This window comes from Lissotriton helveticus, chromosome 4_1 (assembly GCF_964261635.1).
Source record: "Lissotriton helveticus chromosome 4_1, aLisHel1.1, whole genome shotgun sequence".
NCBI lineage: Eukaryota > Metazoa > Chordata > Amphibia > Caudata > Salamandridae > Lissotriton > Lissotriton helveticus.
In genome coordinates this window covers 1,458,763,937-1,458,788,098 of record NC_136063.1, presented here as the reverse complement: position 1 = coordinate 1,458,788,098, position 24,162 = coordinate 1,458,763,937, and the positions used below count along the sequence as shown (strand labels likewise).

The window sequence follows — 24,162 nt, the reverse complement described above, 5'->3', positions numbered from 1 at the left end:
GAAACAGTTTCTGTCATTCGTTTTCGAACGGAAGGAGAAGAAGTAGACATAAGAACAGGAGAATAAGTATTCTGAGGCAAGGAAGGTGTAGGGACAAGAACAGTAGAAATCGAAGATGCAGAAGCAGAAGGCAAAGGAGTTTGAGGCAAAGCTGATAGCAAGGCTGGCGACCCTAGAATGGGTTGCGCAGGAGAAGGCAAAACCATCTGTGGAGCACCGGGTGGCTGAACAACAGCAGGAGGTTGAACAACAAAGGGTGGAACAACCGGGGGTAATAGAGGCGCAGTAGCACCCTGCACATAAGGAGGAGGCAATCTCAGTAAATGAGAGATCAAAGGATCTTTTTCAGGGTCTTCCATCACTTTCGAAGGAGAAGACGGCAAGGCTGGATAACATTTATCTATGGCCATGCAACGCTGTCTATCTAAGACTTCACTCGCACGCTCTTCTCCATCTTCCTTAAACTGTCTAGCAGCTTGTAGTACTGACATATTTTTATCTTTCCTATCTCTTTGCTTGCTTAATTTCTCTCTGTTTGGCTTCCTTACGCCAAAGGCGGAAAGAGTCAAACATTGCCAGCCGGGCTTTCTTCTTAAATAGCTTAACTTCTAGATTGTCTAAAATCTGTTTCAAAACTACCATGTGGGGGCCATTGCAAAACACCATCCTTTTTAGTGTAGCGGACCCATACTTCATTATAAGTAATAGGGCCCACTCTGTGTTTTGAGTACAGTTCATAAGTCAGAGTTCCAACCGGAGGTATCGGACATGAATCCTCCAATCGGGAATCCCTGTTACTACCACAAACAAATCAATTACCAAATTTACCAAGACCAGGCATCTTGCTCACTAGTCTGGTTTCAAACTTCAAAGGGAATCAAAAAATGATACACTCGTAAATATACAAGCCCTTCGGCTTTGGGTACTGCAGCAACCAAATAAAAACCAACCAAATCAAAACCAAGGAACCAGACAAAGTCGTGGGAGCGACCCACTTATGCTTAACTAAATATCTGTCACGCCACCAGAAGACCGTCTATCGTCTCGCTTTACAAACATCAATCGGAGGGTCCAAGACAAGGCGACAGTCAGGGCAGCAGTCCTTCGCAGCCGTTGGAAAGCAGGAAGCCTCGCAGAAAAGTCCTTTGGTCCACGTCGACATGCAGGGGTCGATGAAGTGGGGGCCCTCCTCCAGAATTTCCTCTTGTGGCTCCTCGCAATCTTCGGGCTTGGACCGGTACCACTGAAGTCGGCCCGCGTTGGCTGCACCAACTGAAGAACCGGGTTTTCAAGTACCCAGCGGTGTCAGGGACACGCCCAAAAGTCCTCTAGGTTCCCTTGCCTTGGTATACAGAGACACGGAATACTTCTAGGTGGCGTCGGAGATCAAGTTTATTAGCTGCAGCTAGTAGCAGAAATCCCAGCAACACAACACGGTGTACAACTCAAGAAACTGCTCAATTTTACTAAGGCAAGACATCCCTATTTATACACAAAAAGGTACATTTAAAATGCACGCCCCTGCACCAAAATTCAACCAATAGAAAATACATGACATCACACAGCATCATACAGTAAAGCTCATTTTACAGTGTCCCAACCCACAAGTTAATATTTAGGCATATCTAAATAATAATCTGGAAGGCCCGCACAAACCCTTAATTGAAAGCGTAACCCATGAAATGAAGAAATAGTCAAGAAAAGTAGTTTCAGATAATGTGCAGGATAACAGACGTAAAGAAACTTAAAAGTTAACTAATGTCTTGAATAGTGATTGGAAAAGCAAATAACGATCTTGCAGGGAAATTGGCTTGGCAGGGTCAATTCCAGGTTAAAGGCCAGCTTCTGAAATTAACTCCAGTGCACGAAGAAATCCTTGGTTAATGTGTATGATTCACAATAGGTCAGACTGCTTTGCTCACAGACTAACTTCTAAGGCCTACATAAAAAGTAACACCAGATGGAAGTCACGACACATGGCAAAAACCCATTTTCAGGAAAGAAAGTCTTAAGAAAAGAAACCATTTAGATATTGTTTAAGATAAGATATGTGCAAGGAGCACTAAAAGTTAACGAGGTCCTGAACAGTGATTGAAAAACTCAGACAACAATCAGCTAGTGAAACAGGTTTTGCAAAAAAGTCAGTTTCAGGTGAAAAGGGTTACTCTCTCTCTGCAGTTCATTCAGAGTCCGAGAAACCCAAATTAATATATGCACGAACTCAGAAGGCAAAAGCCACTTGTTTTGGTCCTACTTCACTGGCCTACGTGAGGGCAAAACTAAAATGCAGTCAGGTTTGAGAATTACAGAACCACACCAGAGCCAATAATAATAGGAAAAGAAGGGGGGCCACACAGCCCCCCTTCTTAAAAAATAAAAGACCGGCATCATGCCTGAGGCCACGCCCCCTCCTTGCAACACTCTGCAAACGCACCCCTGGGCGTTGAGGTATTTGATTGTACTGTTTTTAACATCTTTTTATCGAAACAGTGTACAAGAACAGACATCACAGCAGCATTTTATCTGTATGTACATTGTGGAACCCAGTATCTGTACCGTTTGTCCTTGTGCTTCACCGTACCCTGGGGCCCCACCCCCGCCCACCAAGCCCAGGTCCAAGAGATCTATCGTACCACAGAATTCAAGCCAAAACCCCATTATATCACCCATGGTAGCCATATGTTCCCACTTGTTTGTGCCTCCTCTGCCTTCATAAATCTGCTTATCGGTCAGCAAACGGTAGTCCATGTCTGCTTTCCATTGCCGTCACTCCGGGGTAGAGGCTGCCCCCCCCCCCACCCTCACCCCTCAATGCTAAACCACATTCCTCTTGACCATGCTGAGCCCCAGCATGTAAATTTTGGGGTATCCTTGCAAAACGATTTCCCTACAGACGTCCAATATGGCCAGTATGGCCAGTTTGGCCAGTGACGGTCATAGGAGGTTTTAAGATGAGTGAGCCACTTCTACCACACCCTTTAAAGTTCCTCCGTTGGAGACTGTCGCATAGTGTATGGATAAAGTTGCTTTTTTTGCCGACATCCTCTTCGGCAACGATCAGTGCCCTACTGCCAGTTTTTGCTAAGAGTCTTCTGGTGAGGTATGCTCTATGCAGTAGTTTTAGTTTTACCAATCGTAATCCAGTCCTTATGGATACCTCTCTAGAAGTGCATAACTCCTCTTCCCATTCCCCCCTCTAGGAAAGTTCCTACATCTTCCTCCAGTTTCCCTATAAATCTTCTTGATGGGTCTGGTGTATTGTTGATCATTTTCCTGTATTTCAAGGCTATAGCTTTTTGTGGATAGGCCTTGGATGATGATCTCTCTTCCATAGGGGAGGCGTTCTTAATTATAGTTCCCCTCGGGATAGGGGCTGCCAGGGCATATCATAATTGTAGGTATGCTTCTGAATCTATTTATATTTAGAGGACCTCCAGCGGCTAAGGACCATAACTCCTGTTCCTCGTCCCTCCCCCTACCCCCCCCCATGTGTGCCCCTCCCCCAGACACTCCAGTTTCCTAACGCCTATGATGTCCCATGTTTTAAATCCCTGGATGTTGCTCACTTCCCGTAAGAGGTCGCATACCCACAGTGGGGTTTCACTCATCATTGTCCCTGACAATTTTACGTGTCATGTCCCATGTCTAAATTACTGACAGAGTTGTTGTAGAAGTACAGTCTGCTCCTTCACCTGTGTTTGAATGTATTGAGCAGATATTTTAAAAAAGGTCTTAAGTATTGTAAGGTGAAGTAGAAGACCTATCTGCCTCGTTTTCAGCAAAGAGAAGATCTAAAATGCTCTTGAAATTGCTGCAAAACCCCTGAAATGGAAGGTTAACCCTTGCCTTACAGTGAACACGAAATCGCTGTACATGTTGCTGCAGCTGATGATGTACTGTGTGTAATACAATTTAAAAACTATGTGCATATTTACAGTGCTTTCATTTCCATGCCGAGACCTCCACAGCTCTATAACGAAGTCAGGACAACATTCGGAGATTGCATCAAATAATTGACGTTTCATAACATTAATGACAAAGAATGCATTTCCCATCAATTTTGTTTAACTTGCATATTTTATCTTTCATTTAAGGTGCGTGTTTATTTTGTTTGTAGATATCTAAAGGCCAATAAAATGGCTATGGCATATTTTTCCTTGTTTCTGTTTTAGGCCTAGGTTGCGTTGGCTGACTGGCCTGACTGACCCTGTCCACTTTTCCTGGGCAGGAGGAGCACAGGCTGCAATGGTAGGCGGCAGTTCTAAGGTGTGTCTGAGCCAAGACCTGTCTGGCCTTAGGCAATCAGGCAGAGTTCCCGAAGGGCTGGTCTGACATGTCAGTGCATGCGTTGGCTTTTTGCGGGCCTGTTGTACAGTTTGCTGATCCGATTTTCACTGTTGATTTCCCTGCTATTAAAACAAACTTTGCTGGCAGCAAGTTCAAATCCATGCAGTCCACCATACTTTCAAAACACGTATACAGTTAGTCTTTACAGGTTTAAGCCTGCCACAATTTGCATCATAGGATACATTTTTGTTTTAAAGTAGCTTATTCACTAATTGGGACATCTTTTATTTTTCTCCCCTGGTCTATTTCTGTCCCAGTCCAACTCTGGTCTGAGCTCACGGAGAGTTACAGGCAGCATCTCCACCCGCTGTGAAGTATTATTCTGGTTTCTACAGGCTGAAAGAGAGTACACAGTAGTGCACCTAAAAATGAACATCTGCACAAGCTCATCTGCGTTGTACAGGAATATGATAGGGAAATGGCCCCTTAGTCCTCAGAGATCCAGCTGGAGAGAAGCAGCCACAACTCTGTCTATACTTTCCAATCACAGGGCACCAGAAACAACAACCTGTACACTCCAGTGCTTTTTGCTCTGACTACCAGTGCATCAGCAGTCAGTCTGGTGTACTCACTGGTCACCCCGACCCTGTAGTGGCATGGCACCACTTTTCATGGGAGGCGCAAAACGTTTGAAGGGAAAAGCAATCAAAGTGCGTATCACTGCCATTTTCACCAGTGAACTGCTGAGGCGAGCTGGGTCTGGAAAACCGCAGAAGGCACTGGATCTACGCAAGACTAGACCCGCGCCTGCTGTTTAAACTTTAATTTTTTTTTACAAACCATACCAGACCAGAAAGTATTGAATGTCTTTTCCCTTCTAGTCAATGATTTTAACGGGTAGATCAAGGAAAGTGCAGTATCAAGACATTTGCAATCCTTAAATACATTGCTTCAGGTCCTCGACCTCTAGTCACTTAATTGCTCCATGTTTGTATTATCCTGAGTGGATGCCAGATCCTTGTGGCTCTGTATCTTGAAGCCATTCTCCATAAAGGCTTCAGTTAAGTCTGATATAGAGTTTTGCAGAGAGGATATTCTCTTGCGACGGCAAGAGTACCCTCTCTGCAAACCCTGGGTCCACACGCGAGATTTATAGGCAGGTGGACCGTCTGTATTCGGCGATGGAGTCTAGTGCGGACAAGCATAGTGTGGAGTGTGGGCCACCTGATTTAGTGGGAGGTGGAGTGGCCAGTTTTCACTGTCCCTCACTGCCAGTATGAGACAGTAGCAACGCTTCAATCCCCCCACACCATGGGAGATAATACGCATGGTATGGGGGTCATTTGTTTTTGTCTTTTTAAAAAACAAACTCCCAATTTGGAAGATTATTTTTGAATAACCAAAAACATGTCAAATGTTTGACAAATGTCTGTCTCTTAGACGGTACCATCTGTCAGACTTTTAACACATTGACGGGAACAGCCATGACGCTGGCTCCTGCCAATGACTAGAGATGTTCAGAGGCAGCAGACAACTCCAAATGGAGGACCGGCACTCCATCAATGCGTCGGACTATTTTTCTTCATTGGCTTGACACAGTACAAACCGTGCCCCGCGCTTTAATTCAGGCCCTTTGTAATAGGGGCTCAGAACCTCTCCTCGCTTGGTTGTACGACGAGTCTAGAATTTATTCCAATTATGTGAAGGAGGTCGGGGCAGTGCCCTATCGCTGTAAAATGTCTGTTTGGGCTGCTGAACTTTCTCGAAATAGTCTTGGTGAAGTATGAGTTACTGAATTAACTTCGCCAAATATTTATCATCTCTTGAGGGCACTTACAGGAAGCTAGAGCCAACTGAGAGGATAACTATCTTCATAATGGGAACTGAGGACACACAAAATTGCTTTTGTTCTGGGCTTTGCAGAGAAGCGTTAAGAATAAGGGTTTGTGGAAAATTCAGCTATGCAGGTGGAGTTTTACCCACTCTGCACTACGTGAGTATCGCAGAGTTCTGGCAATACCATTCCAAGTGCCACTTGGCGGACATTTCCTAACATTAAGTTGGCGAACGTAACTGAGAATTTGCATTCCCTAGAGCAATTTTCGGGTGCTAGCACTCCTCCAGGTGAGATTTTTCTCAACGCCGGCGGTAGGTCACGACTGTTCATATTTTGAAAAAGCTGCCGCTTGAGTAGATCTTCTTGAGCAGCAGAAAGAAGCAGAACCTTCTGATGTGCTGCGTGGTGACGTTGCGCGGACAAAGCTCCCAGCGCTAAAAATCAGCGAGAGCAGCACATTGTGCTGAATTCTGCCCGCTCACCGAACTCCGCGGAATTTTGCAAACTTCTTATGCAACTTCATGGAATTCCACAGAGAGCCTGCGAGTTCCTCCCACATCTAGTTAAAATTATGTTGGAGTGGAGGGAGGCATATTTCACATCTGCTGTTGAGTTTTGTGGTTTCCCTCCTACCAATTCAATCCATCTTACTTGTGTGCCTTTATTTGCTAGGTGACGTCCAGAACAACACTGCAAACAATCCTGATATTTTTTCCCCAAAAAGAATAGGGCCCAGTGGGAGCTCAAAATGCTAAGCAAAATTAGATTTATGGCTCCCTTGGCTGATTACAATGTAGTTGCACTGCATTATTTACATTTGAACTCAGCCCTTGGCTTAGTTTTCACCGTCTGAGTCTATTGACTGCCATGATCTCATCTTTAATGTTCTATCTACTGAGATTCGAGATGTCATTTATTGGAAACTAATTTTCTTTCTCCACCGTCTTTTAAAAAAGCTGCTACACAAAACATCATAGACACATTTTCCCTGATGATGACTGTGGGGGCTTTCGTCCTAGTGGTGAAAATGTCGACTTTGCTACTTTAGAACTGCTTAGAAAACCTAGTGCTATGCATTGAGAATGTCCCCGTGGGTTACTCTTTGGCTCTAACGAGATTGTCATAATGTATTTGTAGTCATTAGTATTTCTAGTTTAATTGCTTTTTTTAATATTCCACGTATAACTTGTGTGATATAGCGAGGCCCACGCAGACTGTTATTTTTTTTTAAATTATTTATATATTGTAGCACTGGATTAATATATCTGTAAAATGGGTGAATTATTGATCTTTTTGTTCCGTTGACCAGTATGACTACCAATAGACATTAATCATCCCTATGAAGCCTCTTTTGCGAGACCCTATGGTTACTGGATTTGTCTGACTCTTTATTCGCTCGGGTACAGTTGTAGTCAGAAACTGTTAAGGACCATGTGCAGGCATGTATGTATCCTTAATGAGCACCATTCACCCTACACAGAATAAATACCTGTGCTTTTATGAAATACATCGCACATTTAAACACCGTACTGTGGAGGGTGAAGTGAAACAAGTAAAGACACTTATTATGGGAGACTTTTAATATATTACAGAAGACGGATACAGTGATCCTCGCCATCAAGAGTACAGTTAAAAAGACTAAAGGTCAGAAACTGTAATCATAAGCCACCAACTGTGGGATGGAGGTGTAGCAATCATAAGCCACCAACTGTGGATGGAGGTGTAGCAATCATAAGCCACCAACTGTGGATGGAGCTGTAGCAATCATAAGCCACCAACTGTGGATGGAGCTGTAGCGTGGCTACGAATCAACTAAGGGTGAGGGTACAATATGGAACAATGTAAGCGAACTTTGAGAAAAACGCAGAGCAGATCAGTCAAAGGGTGGTGTAAGACAGCTGCACAGCTCACTGCAATGACTTTTTATTTTACAGTGCTGTCCCTGTAACCAATTTTTCTTCAGAAATGTTTGCTGTAGTTCAGGTATGACAAAGACTTAACGAGAGGATCGCTTACAGTCCTCCTGGTAGAGTTCGTAGGTATCACTTTCTATCGGGATCCATGAATACGCTGTAGTTATCAGTCATTAATGCACAGATTGTAGGATTGTTAATGCATCAGGTCATTTACTCCTTGTGCAGTCTCACTGGCTTTAGGGCCATATTGTTAGAAGCCCCACTGCCAATTAATAGGCAAATGTATGGGATTTTGAATTCACTGTAGACGAAGGATGTTTTCCTCCAGGTGTTTTGACTGATTTCACCGTCAATGAATGGAAGCCCAAGTTGCCACAATTATGAAGGGTTAACTCAAAGTAAATTTCATTTGCTCCCTTTGTTCAGCTCCTTTTCTAATCAGTTCAGGCATACAGTAGAATCGCCGCAGCAATAGCTTTCCCTTGGAATATCAGCAGATCTCTACAAATGGCTCATTTCTATGTGATCAGCGCCTAATGAGAACATTTTGTGTTAAAGTAGGTTTTTAAACTCCGCAGATGTGGTGGAGATAAAGGAGTATAAAAAGGCGTGCCATAGAAATGGATGACCAACACATGTGAAAACTCCAGTGCAAAATCGGCTAACATGGAGGGTCTCTTTGTCAAGTGAGCAGGCAGTGTCCTTGCTTGACTGTGTCTAGTATTATTTGTATGGTATCACATTCTCTGACATTTATTTACGTTATTTTGTAGTTTCTCCTCACCAAAATATTCATGCACAAAATTAGCTTAACCGCATGCGCGCTAGCGAAATTCCGCTCCTGCGCTGAGATTTTTAAAACCGCATGTTTCATGACGAGCTGGGCTCGTCATGAGCGTGCGAGGAGGCTACCTCATGACGAGCCCAGCTCGTCATGAGCGTCGAAGGGGTTAATAGTCGATTTAAAAGTGTCACTCACTCAAAAGTCTACATATGCATATATATATATATATATGTATATTATTTATAGAACATGGATAGTTTTCCTATACGTACACAAGGAAAATACATTTTAAAAAGTGCCACTTGTGCAACTTTCATGCTTGAACATGGGACTGTCCTTTAACCATGCAGTCGCATAGTAAATTTGACATTACAATATGCAACACAGTCCTCATGTTCTCAGAAAATTATTGAACCATTTTACACTTGGTGGATGTGTATCTGTGCACTGTGATATGTCACAGTATGTCATTTTGTATACCTACTCATGCATAATTTAAATAACTGCTGATTGATGTCATGCTTGTCTCTGGTCTGTGTCCTTCCCTCTGTCACTGTGTGTCTGATTCTGGTGCATTATTTCGTCATTGTACTACCAGATTCAAAGAGCGGTCCAAAGGCCGCTGCCACAGATACTGCTATCTTCTTCATGACCTGCTCGCCTGTTGTTGATTGGTATGATGTGACATAACCACTAACTGTGAGACTTCTTACTTCAGATTTTGCAAATCATTTTGCTCTCAATGCCCTTTAATTACAATACAAACATTACCTCTCGTTTCCTCAACTACACCCTTCTCAACCAGATCATAAACAATCGCTAAAAGAGCTCTCTCACCATCACTCGAGATCTTGTATTGGGGAATACGAGGTAGCCTAGCATTTGACTTAAGCGTGACAACATAAGGTGGAATCTGCAAAAGACCAACATCATTTGGACCTGTAGCCCAAAGTGTATCAGGAAGTGAACGCAATTCCAGTGGCAAACAATCCTTAGACAAATACATTGGAGAAATCACTTTCTTACCGAGGGTAAGTTGTACTCCTGAAGGAGAACAATGTAATGTCGCATACAATCTTTTCAGCAAGTCCAAACCCAACAGATTCTCACCACAACCAGTCGTTAAAATAAGTGGAGCGTCCAATTCACAAGGGCCAATCGAAAGGGACAAAGGACTAGAAACCGGATTACGAACTGGGGCGCCTGAAAATCCTACTGAAACATTGGTCAAGCCAGACAAAGGTGCGCCAGGAAGTTTAGAGTGCATAATAGAACTCTTCATCGCACCAGTATCCAAAAGAAAAGGTTCTACCACACCTGATGTAACCACTTCAACATAAGGTCCACTCTGGTCTACTGGAACTGACACTACTCCCTCACTTTGTCCTTAGCTGTCCTAGTTAATATTATAACCAGAACTCTCACCTTCGACATAGTAATCCTCAACATAATACTGGGCAGACTGACCACTCGGAACATTCTGTCTGTCAAAATAATTTGCAGAATTCTGTAGGGAAGAGGAACGCTCATTCTGGGGAAACACACCACGTCCCCTACCCCTAGGAGCTTGCTGAAAACTACCACGACCTCTCTGACCAGATACACCATTCGCACGCTGTAACAAAGCTGGGCAACTATTCTTGTAATGACCTTCCTCTCTGCAATAAGCACACTGATTAGGGCCAGGAAAGAATCGCTGAACATAAGGCTCGGACTTCTGTAACAATCTCTGAAATTGTGGAGGTTGCTGAAACTGAGGCTGATTCTGACGAGGTGGATAAGCTTGCTGCAAAAGAACTTTCGTTTTTAACTCTTTAGTTTTCTTCTCCACTTTATCCTTCTCATCTTTATCCCTATTCTCATAATATTGTGCAGTAGCCAATATCTGGGCCGACGAAGAGACAGCCCATGAACTCTCAGAGTCCTTTAACTTATTAGAAAGTTCGGGAAGCAAATTAAAGACGAATTTATCCACAAACAACCTTTGACCACCCTCCGTACTCATATCCTGACCACTATGATCAATAAACGTATCTTCAAACCTAGTGAAGAAATCAGATACACTCTTGTCTTTCTTCTGCTTACATGCTGCTAACTTATCCCAATTCACTCGTAAAGCGGGCATCATCGTTTTCATCAGATTAATAATTCTACTGGTAATTCTGAAACTAGAGGTTCAGGTTTAGCACCTCCCTCCTGTCTACCATCTGCAGCAACAATATTCGCCCAGGTATCACCTAATTCAGCAGCATGATTCTCATGACGAATCTTCGCCCACAAGGGTTGAGGGACTACATTACCCATCAACAAATCGATGTCAGCTAAATTCATAATACACTCTTCAACTGTCTGGGACAACTCCTTGTAATAACCAGCAGGATTCTTACGAGGGTCAGGTAAGGTCTGCTTAAGAGCCAAGACCTCTGCTCTCTTCCAAGGGACATGTACCCATACTCGCTGAAAATGAGCCGGAGCGGCCTGAATACCCAAATTTACATTAGCCTGAACTGCTTCTTTCCATACCGGAGGAACTTCTCTCATAGGGTACTGTTTCACTTTCCTCCTAACAGAGGAATCCGGTTCATACAATGTCTGAGGCGGAAGTCTAGATCTGAAAGCAAGTATTGTCTCTATGGCATCTGTAACATCCGATTCCACTATCATCCCTTTGGCAAAATCTGACTGAACATCGAGCACATCCTGCGGAATCGGACGCAACTCATTATCTTCCCATTCCTGACGCAGAAAAGTACACATTACATCAAAAACATACCTTTGCTTAGGCGGTTCCCACTGAAAGAAAACATCCATAACTGCTGGCAAATGATACCTCGGAGCATTTAAAATCCACCTACGAGCCAACAAATCCAACACTGTCCGTTCTTCAGAACTAGGAAGCTGACTACGACTCTGCTTACGTTCCGAAACAGGGGTCATATTCAGTGACCCAAACAATGGTGACAATAAATTAGAAACAGTTTCTGTCATTCGTTTTCGAACGGAAGGAGAAGAAGTAGACATAAGAACAGGAGAATAAGTATTCTGAGGCAAGGAAGGTGTAGGGACAAGAACAGTAGAAATCGAAGATGCAGAAGCAGAAGGCAAAGGAGTTTGAGGCAAAGCTGATAGCAAGGCTGGCGACCCTAGAATGGGTTGCGCAGGAGAAGGCAAAACCATCTGTGGAGCACCGGGTGGCTGAACAACAGCAGGAGGTTGAACAACAAAGGGTGGAACAACCGGGGGTAATAGAGGCGCAGTAGCACCCTGCACATAAGGAGGAGGCAATCTCAGTAAATGAGAGATCAAAGGATCTTTTTCAGGGTCTTCCATCACTGACGAAGGAGAAGACGGCAAGGCCGGATAACATTTATCTATGGCCATGCAACGCTGTCTATCTAAGACTTCACTCGCACGCTCTTCTCTCTTCCTTAAACTGTCTAGCAGCTTGTAGTACTGACATATTTTTATCTTTCCTATCTCTTTGCTTGCTTAATTTCTCTCTGTTTGGCTTCCTTACGCCAAAGGCGGAAAGAGTCAAACATTGCCGGCCGGGCTTTCTTCTTAAATAGCTTAACTTCTAGATTGTCTAAAATCTGTTTCAAAACTACCATGTGGGGGCCATTGCAAAACACCATCCTTTTTAGTGTAGCGGACCCATACTTCATTATAAGTAATAGGGCCCACTCCGTGTTTTGAGTACAGTTCATAAGTCAGACTTCCAACCGGAGGTATCGGACATGAATCCTCCAAAACTACCACAAACAAACCAATTACCAAATTTACCAAGACCAGGCATCTTGCTCACTAGTCTGGTTTCAAACTTCAAAGGGAATCAAAAAATGATACACTCGTAAATATACAAGTCCTTCGGCTTTGGGTACTGCAGCAACCAAATAAAAACCAACCAAATCAAAACCAAGGAACCAGACAAAGTCGTGGGAGCGACCCACTTATACTTAACTAAATATCTGTCACGCCACCAGAAGACCGTCTATCGTCTCGCTTTACAAACATCAATCGGAGGGTCCAAGACAAGGCGACAGTCAGGGCAGCAGTCCTTCGCAGCCGTTGGAAAGCGGGAAGCCTCGCAGAAAAGTACTTTGGTCCACGTCGACATGCAGGGGTCGATGAAGTGGGGGCCCTCCTCCAGAATTTCCTCTCGTGGCTCCTCTCAATCTTCGGGCTTGGACCGGTACCACTGAAGTCGGCCCGCGTTGGCTGCACCAACTGAAGAACCGGGTTTTCAAGTACCCAGCGGCGTCAGGGACACGCCCAAAAGTCCTCTAGGTTCCCTTGCCTTGGTATACAGAGACACGGAATACTTCTAGGTGGCGTCAGAGATCAAATTTATTAGCTGCAGCTAGTAGCAGAAATCCCAGCAACACAACACGGTGTACAACTCAAGAAACTGCTCAATTTTACTAAGGCAAGACATCCCTATTTATACACAAAAAGGTACATTTAAAATGCACGCCCCTGCACCAAAATTCAACCAATAGAAAATACATGACATCACACAGCATCATACAGTAAAGCTCATTTTACAGTGTCCCAACCCACAAGTTAATATTTAGGCATATCTAAATAATAATCTGGAAGGCCCGCACAAACCCTTAATTGAAAGCGTAACCCATGAAATGAAGAAATAGTCAAGAAAAGTAGTTTCAGATAATGTGCAGGATAACAGACGTAAAGAAACTTAAAAGTTAACAAATGTCTTGAATAGTGATTGGAAAAGCAAATAACGATCTTGCAGGGAAATTGGCTTGGCAGGGTCAATTCCAGGTTAAAGGCCAGCTTCTGAAATTAACTCCAGTGCACGAAGAAATCCTTGGTTAATGTGTATGATTCACAATAGGTCAGACTGCTTTGCTCACAGACTAACTTCTAAGGCCTACATAAAAAGTAATACCAGATGGCAGTCACGACACATGGCAAAAACCCATGTTTCAGGAAAGAAAGTCTTAAGAAAAGAAACCATTTAGATATTGTTTAAGATAAGATATGTGCAAGGAACACTAAAAGTTAACGAGGTCCTGAACAGTGATTGAAAAACTCAGACAACAATCAGCTAGTGAAACAGGTTTTGCAAAAGGTCAGTTTCAGGTGAAAAGGGTTACTCTCTCTCTGCAGTTCATTCAGAGTCAGAGAAACCCAAATTAATATATGCACGAACTCCGAAGGCAAAGCCACTTGTTTTGGTCCTACTTTACTGGCCTACGTGAGGGCAAAACTAAAATGCAGTCAGGTTTGAGAATTACAGAACCACACCAGAGCCAATAATAATAGGAAAAGAAGGGGGGCCACACAGCCCCCCTTCTTAAAAAATAAAAGACCGGCATCATGCCTGAGGCCACGCCCCCTCCTTGCAACACTCTGCAAACGCACCCCTTGGCGTTGAGGTATTTGATTGTACTGTTTTTAACATCTTTTTATCGAAACAGTGTACAAGAACAGACATCACAGCAGCATTTTATCTGTATGTACATTGTGGAACCCAGTATCTGTACCGTTTGTCCTTGTGCTTCACCGTACCCTGGGGCCCCACCCACCAAGCCCAGGTCCAAGAGATCTATCGTACCACAGAATTCAAGCCAAAACCCCATTATATCACCCATGGTAGCCATATGTTCCCACTTGTTTGTGCATCCTCTGCCTTCATAAATCTGCTTATCGGTCAGCAAACGGTAGTCCATGTCTGCTTTCCATTGCCGTCGCTCCGGGGTAGAGGCTGCCCCCCCACCCTCACCCCTCAATGCTAAACCACATTCCTCTTGACCATGCTGAGCCCCAGCATGTAAATTTTGGGGTATCCTTGCAAAACGATTTCCCTACAGACGTCCAATATGGCCAGTTTGGCCAGTGACGGTCATAGGAGGTTTTAAGATGAGTGAGCCACTTCTACCACACCCTTTAAAGTTCCTCAGTTGGAGACTGTCGCATAGTGTATGGATAAAGTTGCTTTTTTGCCGACATCCTCTTCGGCAACGATCAGTGCCCTACTGCCAGTTTTTGCTAAGAGTCTTCTGGTGAGGTATGCTCTATGCAGTATTTTTAGTTTTACCAATCGTAATCCAGTCCTTATGGATACCTCTCTAGGAGTGCAGAACTCCTCTTCCCATTCCCCCCTCTAGGAAAGTTCCTACATCTTCCTCAAGTTTCCCTATAAATCTTCTTGATGGGTCTGGTGTATTGTTGATCATTTTCCTGTATTTCAAGGCTATAGCTTTTTGTGGATAGGCCTTGGATGATGATCTCTCTTCCATAGGGGAGGCGTTCTTAATTATAGTTCCCCTCGGGATAGGGGCTGCCAGGGCATATCATAATTGTAGGTATGCTTCTGAATCTATTTATATTTAGAGGACCTCCAGCGGCTAAGGACCATAACTCCTGTTCCTCCCCCCCCCACCCCCCATCCCCCCCCATGTGTGCCCCTCCCCCAGACACTCCAGTTTCCTAACGCCTATGATGTCCCATGTTTTAAATCCCTGGATGTTGCTCACTTCCCGTAAGAGGTCGCATACCCACAGTGGGGTTTCACTCATCATTGTCCCTGACAATTTTACGTGTCATGTCCCATGTCTAAATTACTGACAGAGTTGTTGTAGAAGTACAGTCTGCTCCTTCACCTGTGTTTGAATGTATTGAGCAGATATTTTAAAAAAGGTCTTAAGTATTGTAAGGTGAAGTAGAAGACCTATCTGCCTCGTTTTCAGCAAAGAGAAGATCTAAAATGCTCTTGAAATTCCTGCAAAACCCCTGAAATGGAAGGTTAACCCTTGCCTTACAGTGAACACGAAATCGCTGTACATGTTGCTGCAGCTGATGATGTACTGTGTGTAATACAATTTAAAAACTATGTGCATATTTACAGTGCTTTCATTTCCATGCCGAGACCTCCACAGCTCTATAACGAAGTCAGGACAACATTCGGAGATTGCATCAAATAATTGACGTTTCATAACATTAATGACAAAGAATGCATTTCCCATCAATTTTGTTTAACTTGCATATTTTATCTTTCATTTAAGGTGCGTGTTTATTTTGTTTGTAGATATCTAAAGGCCAATAAAATGGCTATGGCATATTTTTCCTTGTTTCTGTTTTAGGCCTAGGTTGCGTTGGCTGACTGGCCTGACTGACCCTGTCCACTTTTCCTGGGCAGGAGGAGCACAGGCTGCAATGGTAGGCGGCAGTTCTAAGGTGTGTCTGAGCCAAGACCTGTCTGGCCTTAGGCAATCAGACAGAGTTCCCGAAGGGCTGGTCTGACATGTCAGTGCATGCGTTGGCTTTTTGCGGGCCTGTTGTACAGTTTGCTGATCCGATTTTCACTGTTGATTTCCCTGATATTAAAACAAACTTTGCTGGCAGCAAGTTCAAATCCATGCAGTCCACCATACTTTCAAAACACGTATACAGTTAGTCTTTACAAGTTTAAGCCTGCCACAATTTGCATCATAGGATACATTTTTGTTTTAAAGTAGCTTATTCACTAATTGGGACATCTTTTATTTTTCTCCCCTGGTCTATTTCTGTCCCAGTCCAACTCTGGTCTGAGCTCACGGAGAGTTACAGGCAGCATCTCCACCCGCTGTGAAGTATTATTCTGGTTTCTACAGGCTGAAAGAGAGTACACAGTAGTGCACCTAAAAATGAACACCTGCAATAGCACAAGCTCATCTGCGTTGTACAGGAAGATGATAGGGAAATGGCCCCTTAGTCCTCAGAGATCCAGCTGGAGAGAAGCAGCCACAACTCTGTCTGTACTTTCCAATCACAGGGCACCAGGAACAACAACCTGTACACTCCAGTGCTTTTTGCTCTGACTACCAGTGCATCAGCAGTCAGTCTGGTGTACTCACTGGTCACCCCGACCCTGTAGTGGCATGGCACCACTTTTCATGGGAGGCGCAAAACGTTTGAAGGGAAAAGCAATCAAAGTGCGTATCACTGCCATTTTCACCAGTGAACTGCTGAGGCGAGCTGGGTCTGGAAAACCGCAGAAGGCACTGGATCTACGCAAGACTAGACCCGCGCCTGCTGTTTAAACTTTAATTTTTTTTTACAAACCATACCAGACCAGAAAGTATTGAATGTCTTTTCCCTTCTAGTCAATGATTTTAACGGGTAGATCAAGGAAAGTGCAGTATCAAGACATTTGCAATCCTTAAATACATTGCTTCAGGTCCTCGACCTCTAGTCACTTAATTGCTCCATGTTTGTATTATCCTGAGTGGATGCCAGATCCTTGTGGCTCTGTATCTTGAAGCCATTCTCCATAAAGGCTTCAGTTAAGCCTGATATAGAGTTTTGCAGAGAGGATATTCTCTTGCGACGGCAAGAGTACCCTCTCTGCAAACCCTGGGTCCACACGCGAGATTTATAGGCAGGTGGACCGTCTGTATTCGGCGATGGAGTCTAGTGCGGACAAGCATATGGAGTGTGGGCCACCTGATTTAGTGGGAGGTGGAGTGGCCAGTTTTCACTGTCCCTCACTGCCAGTATGAGACAGTAGCAACGCTTCAATCCCCCCACACCATGGGAGATAATACGCATGGTATGGGGGTCATTTGTTTTTGTCTTTTTAAAAAACAAACTCCCAATTTGGAAGATTATTTTTGAATAACCAAAAACATGTCAAATGTTTGACAAATGTCTGTCTCTTAGACGGTACCATCTGTCAGACTTTTAACATATTGACGGGAACAGCCATGACGCTGGCTCCTGCCAATGACTAGAGATGTTCAGAGGCAGCAGACAACTCCAAATGGAGGACCGGCACTCCATCAATGCGTCGGACTATTTTTCTTCATTGGCTTGACACAGTACAAACCGTGCTCTGCGCTTTAATTCAGGCCCTTTGTAATAGGGGCTCAGATCCTCTCCTCGCTTGGTTGTACGACGAGTCTAGAATTTATTCCAATTATGTGAAGGAGGTCGGGGCAGTGCCCTATCGCTGTAAAATGTCTGTTTGGGCTGCTGAACTTTCTCGAAATAGTCTTGGTGAAGTATGAGTTACTGAATTAACTTTGCCAAATATTTATCATCTCTTGAGGGCACTTACAGGAAGCTAGAGCCAACTGAGAGGATAACTATCTTCATAATGGGAACTGAGGACACACAAAATTGCTTTTGTTCTGGGCTTTGCAGAGAAGCGTTAAGAATAAGGGTTTGTGGAAAATTCAGCTATGCAGGTGGAGTTTTACCCACTCTGCACTACGTGAGTATCGCAGAGTTCTGGCAATACTATTCCAAGTGCCACTTGGCGGACATTTCCTAACATTAAGTTGGCGAACGTAACTGGGAATTTGCATTCCCTAGAGCAATTTTCGGGTGCTAGCACTCCTCCAGGTGAGATTTTTCTCAACGCCGGCGGTCGGTCACGACTGTTCATATTTTGAAAAAGCTGCCGCTTGAGTAGATCTTCTTGAGCAGCAGAAAGAAGCAGAACCTTCTGATGTGCTGCGTGGTGACGTTGCGCGGACAAAGCTCCCAGCGCTAAAAATCAGCGAGAGCAGCACATTGTGCTCAATTCTGCCCGCTCACCGAACTCCGCGGAATTTTGCAAACTTCTTATGCAACTTCATGGAATTCCCCAGAGAGCCTGCGAGTTCCTCCCACATCTAGTTAAAATTATGTTGGAGTGGAGGGAGGCATATTTCACATCTGCTGTTGAGATTTGTGGTTTCCCTCCTACCAATTCAATCCATCTTACTTGTGTGCCTTTATTTGCTAGGTGACGTCCAGAACAACACTGCAAGCAATCCTGATATTTTTTCCCCAAAAAGAATAGGGCCCAGTGGGAGCTCAAAAAGCTAAGCAAAATTAAATGTATGGCTCCCTTGGCTGATTACAATGTAGTTGCACTGCATTATTTACATTTGAACTCAGCCCTTGGCTTAGTTTTCACCGTCTGAGTCTATTGACTGCCATGATCTCATCTTTAATGTTCTATCTACTGAGATTCGAGATGTCATTTATTGGAAACTAATTTTCTTTCTCCACTGTCTTTTCAAAAAGCTGCTACACAAAACATCATAGACACATTTTCCCTGATGATGACTGTGGGGGCTTTCGTCCTAGTGGTGAAAATGTCGACTTTGCTACTTTAGAACTGCTTAGAAAACCTAGTGCTATGCATTGAGAATGTCCCCGTGGGTTACTCTTTGGCTCTAACGAGATTGTCATAATGTATTTGTAGTCATTAGTATTTCTAGTTTAATTGCTTTTTTTAATATTCCACGTATAACTTGTGTGATATAGCGAGGCCCACGCAGACTGTTATTTTTTTTAAATTATTTATATATTGTAGCACTGGATTAATATATCTGTAAAATTGGTGAATTATTGATCTTTTTGTTCCGTTGACCAGTATGACTACCAATAGACATTAATCATCCCTATGAAGCCTCTTTTGCGAGACCCTATGGTTACTGGATTTGTCTGACTCTTTATTCGCTCGGGTACAGTTGTAGTCAGAAACTGTTTGGTAGGAAGGGATGTTTATTCCCACTGTCGACCAGACAACTACATCGTTTCGTGGTACGCATTCAGTGCACAATGAACATGTCAGTTATATCTGTAAGAGGCCAGGTATGGCCGCTTAAGGACCATGTGCAGGCATGTATGTATCCTTAATGAGCACCATTCACCCTACACATAATAAATACCCGTGCTTTTATGAAATACATCGCACATTTACACACCGTACTGTGGAGGGTGAAGTGAAACAAGTAAAGACACTTATTATGGGAGACTTCTAATATATTACAGAAGACGGATACAGTGATCCTCGCCATCAAGAGTACAGTTAAAAAGACTAAAGGTCAGAAACTGTAATCATAAGCCACCAACTGTGGGATGGAGGTGTAGCAATCATAAGCCACCAACTGTGGATGGAGCTGTAGCAATCATAAGCCACCAACTGTGGATGGAGCTGTAGCAATCATAAGCCACCAACTGTGGATGGAGCTGTAGCAATCATAAGCCACCAACTGTGGATGGAGCTGTAGCAATCATAAGCCACCAACTGTGGATGGAGGTGTAGCAATCATAAGCCACCAACTGTGGATGGAGCTGTAGCAATCATAAGCCACCAACTGTGGATGGAGCTGTAGCGTGGCTACGAATCAACTAAGGATGAGGGTACAATATGGAACAATGTAAGCGAACTTTGAGAAAAACGCAGAGCAGATCAGTCAAAGGGTGGTGTAAGACAGCTGCACAGCTCACTGCAATGACTTTTTATTTTACAGTGCTGTCCCTGTAACCAATTTTTCTTCAGAAATGTTTGCTGTAGTTCAGGTATGACAAAGATTTAACGAGAGGATCGCTTACAGTCCTCCTGGTAGAGTTCGTAGGTATCACTTTCTATCGGGATCCATGAATACGCTGTAGTTATCAGTCATTAATGCGCAGATTGTAGGATTGTTAATGCATCAGGTCATTTACTCCTTGTGCAGTCTCACTGGCTTTAGGGCCATATTGTTAGAAGCCCCACTGCCAATTAATAGGCAAATGTATGGGATTTTGAATTCACTGTAGACGAAGGATGTTTTCCCCCAGGTGTTTTGACTGATTTCACCGTCAATGAATGGAAGCCCAAGTTGCCACAATTATGAAGGGTTAACTCAAAGTAAATTTCATTTGCTCCCTTTGTTCAGCTCCTTTTCTAATCAGTTCAGGCATACAGTAGAATCGCCGCAGCAATAGCTTTCCCTTGGAATATCAGCAGATCTCTACAAATGGCTCATTTCTATGTGATCAGCGCCTAATGAGAACATTTTGTGTTAAAGTAGGTTTTTAAACTCCGCAGATGTGGTGGAGATAAAGGAGTATAAAAAGGCGTGCCATAGAAATAGATGACCAACACATGTGAAAACTCCAGTGCAAAATCGGCTAACATGGAGGGTCTCTTGGTCAAGTGAGCAGGCAGTGTCCTTGCTTGACTGTGTCTAGTATTATTTGTATGGTATCACATTCTCTGACATTTATTTACGTTATTTTGTAGTTTCTCCTCACTAAAATATTCATGCACAAAATTAGCTTAATAGTCGATTTAAAAGTGTCACTCACTCAAAAGTCTACATATGCATATATATATGTATATTATTTATAGAACATGGATAGTTTTCCTATACGTACACAAGGAAAATACATTTTAAAAAGTGCCACTTGTGCAACTTTCATGCTTGAACATGGGACTGTCCTTTAACCATGCAGTCGCATAGTAAATTTGACATTACAATATGCAACACAGTCCTCATGTTCTCAGAAAATTATTGAACCATTTTACACTTGGTGGATGTGTATCTGTGCACTGTGATATGTCACAGTATGTCATTTTGTATACCTACTCATGCATAATTTAAATAACTGCTGATTGTTGTCATGCTTGTCTCTGGTCTGTGTCCTTCCCTCTGTCTCTGTGTGTCTGATTCTGGTGCATTATTTTGTCATTGTACTACCAGATTCAAAGAGCGGTCCAAAGGCCGCTGCCACAGATACTGCTATCTTCTTCATGACCTGCTCGCCTGTTGTTGTTTGGTATGATGTGACATAACCACTAACTGTGAGACTTCTTACTTCAGATTTTGCAAATCATTTTGCTCTCAATGCCCTTTAATTAATTTCGACAGACATTGGACACAGTTCCTCCTCGTCTCCCAGCTATGGAGTTCCTCCGCTCCCTCCTTCAAATTCTCGCAACATTGTTTTTGTTTACTGTACCTTACTATGCTCTTGTAACTGATCTAACCTGTAACGCAATGATCCTAAATGTAAAGCGCTCTGATACCCTCTGGGGTCTGGTTCGTGCTATATAAAATGTTATAAATAGAGTTAGGAAGGAGTGGCTAAAATTAATCATTAGCGGAAGTGAGAGTATACCTGACCCCAATTAAGTAATTGCACTAGTGGATTATGTTGGCTGGTGAACACAGTGCATACAGCTGGCAGGGCTTTGCTAGAAGCAGTGAGTGCATAATTAACTGTTACTAATTCTAATGTTTACTGTATGTTCTATGTATGCCTTTTTTAAGCTAGGCACGTTGCTCAGCTAAAATATGAACATGCTTTTTGACTATTGGATTTGTCTTGGACAATCTTGTTGAAGTATTCTCCATTATTTCTCCAGGCTACTGAAGGTCCCTGTAATGCACCAAAGCCAGGTATGATGGACTTTGTCAATAAGGCCAAATGGGATGCATGGAAGTCTCTGGGTAGCTTATCGCAGGTAAGTATGTAGCTGATTGTCCTGTTTACAGTGCCATTTTATTACTGTAGAAAATAGTTTTTGAGTGTTTTGTTTTTGTTTCTTTTTGTCTTTTACATCTTCAACCTGCATACATTTCTGTATGAGTTTGTCAAAAGGCACATGTTAGACATCCTACAACCCTGAGATGAAAACATTGTAAAGCACTGGTGATCACTATCTGTTTAGGAACCTAAACTAATCATTAGAAGGTGGTACCAATCTTTGTTATTGCTGTGATGCATGAGGGTTTCTCTCGCTAAAATTTCTCAGCCTCCTATGAGCATCCTAAGGTTGACCCTAACTAAATCCGCCCTTCCCCAAAAAGAATTAGATGGGCCCTTGGCTAAAGCTCTTACTTCAGATGTTGATCTTTGCTCTCCTCTTGAGTTGGTAGGATTTGTACCCGGGATTGGTTTAGCAGTACGCAGTATTGCTTACCTGAACATGAGTTTAATCGTCCTCCTATTTATGGTAATTATCAGCCTGTTTTCTTGACTAACGTTAAGTTACCAAGGCCAGGTGTATGGAATGCCTAACAGCACCCTGTGAATGCTGTCTCTTTAGTCCATTCAACACCGTCTGAACACCTCCATTGCAAGGATTTTCCTACTTCCTTGATGTCTCCTAGGGAAAAAGAATCAGACCATTTCAATTACTCATCTGCTTTAGCAAAAACCATCACTGAATATGAATATTCTGACTGATTACTTAATGATTGTTTGTTCCTTTAAAATACCTCATTCATATTCCCAAAGCTAGATCATTCATCTACTCAAGATGCTAGTGAGTCAGATCCTTCTTCAGGACTGAGGAGACTACTGAGTCAATATCCACAGAGCCTTAGATGAAGGTGAAGCCTGTCTCCTCATCCTTATTGACCTATCTGCGGCATTTGACACAATAAACCATCGAGCTTTACTTGAGACTCTGAGGAGGCGATCGGGCATTAATGGCACAGTACTAGAATGGTTCACTCCTTTCCTTCAGCACCTTTCGCAACAGATTAAAATAAACTCCTGCCTCTCTGGACCAACACGAGTCAATCTTGGAGTCCCACAAGGATCGATCCTCTCACTATCCCTCTTTAATCTCTTCATGGAACCCCTTGCAATTATTCTGAAACAAGCAGGGGTTCAATACCACCTTTATGCAGATGACACACAAATATACCACAAAATCAAGTCACCCAGCGGCGTCCGACACCTCAATGCCACGTTAACCAAGATCCACACCTGGTTTAACTCAAACCACTTAAAACTGAACCCAGACAAAACAACTAATGCTGTTCTCTTCGAAAAGTAACCACTAACCAGTTCAAGACTGGCTGAAGGAGCTTGATGCTCTAAACTGCTCCCTCGTCCTATCTGACTCGGTAAAGTCACTAGGCATTACCCTGGACAAGAACTTGTCAATGAAGGACCACATCAAGAACTCTGCAAAAAGAGCTCTTTACTCTCTAAAACTCCAAGAAAATTAAACCTTTCATTCCTCAAGATGATCTCTAAACAGTTGTACAATCCCTAGTCCTTTCTAAACTGCACTATGGAAACGCCATCCTAACAGGATCACTAAAAGCTCACCTAGCCCCACTAAGGGCAGTCCTTAACGTGGCAGCCTGACTCATAACTGGTGTAAAAAATTTGAACACATCTCACCAACCCTCTACGCGCTCAACTGGCTTACCGTGGAAGGTAGATATATTTACAAACTTGCCTGCATCACACACAAAGCCCTTCACACCCAATCCCCAAACTACCTAAACAGCAAACTAGTAAAAGCAGGAAAATCCAGAACTATGAGAAGCACCAACTCACTTCTTCTCATCCCTCCGAAACTGAAAAAGAAAATGACCCAGTGCCGGTCCTTCTCTGGCAACGTACCCAGGATGTGCAACGCACTCCCGATTGACCTCAGATGCAACCCCTCCTTCTCTTGCTTCAAAAAGGACCTGAAACTCCTTCTCCTCAACCAATACTTTCCGACAAAGTCAACCATCCTAGACATCAATAACTTAATGGACTCACACCTCACTTTGACCTTCAAGGATGGTGGTTATCTGACGGTGTCAACCCCCTGCGTCTCT

The 24,162-nt window shown here is 43.3% G+C and overlaps 1 protein-coding gene across 2 annotated transcripts in view; it reads left to right on the top strand.

Annotated features, from left to right (window-relative positions):
* The window catches only part of LOC144829176 (enoyl-CoA delta isomerase 2-like), a 530,023-nt gene that overhangs the window by 119,496 nt on the left and 386,365 nt on the right, over nucleotides 1–24,162 (top strand). For both annotated transcript variants that reach the window (XM_078688045.1, XM_078688046.1), the window contains exon 3: nucleotides 21,960–22,058. In XM_078688045.1, the coding sequence (XP_078544171.1) occupies nucleotides 21,960–22,058 (99 nt within the window). The remainder of the gene's footprint in view (nucleotides 1–21,959; nucleotides 22,059–24,162) is intronic.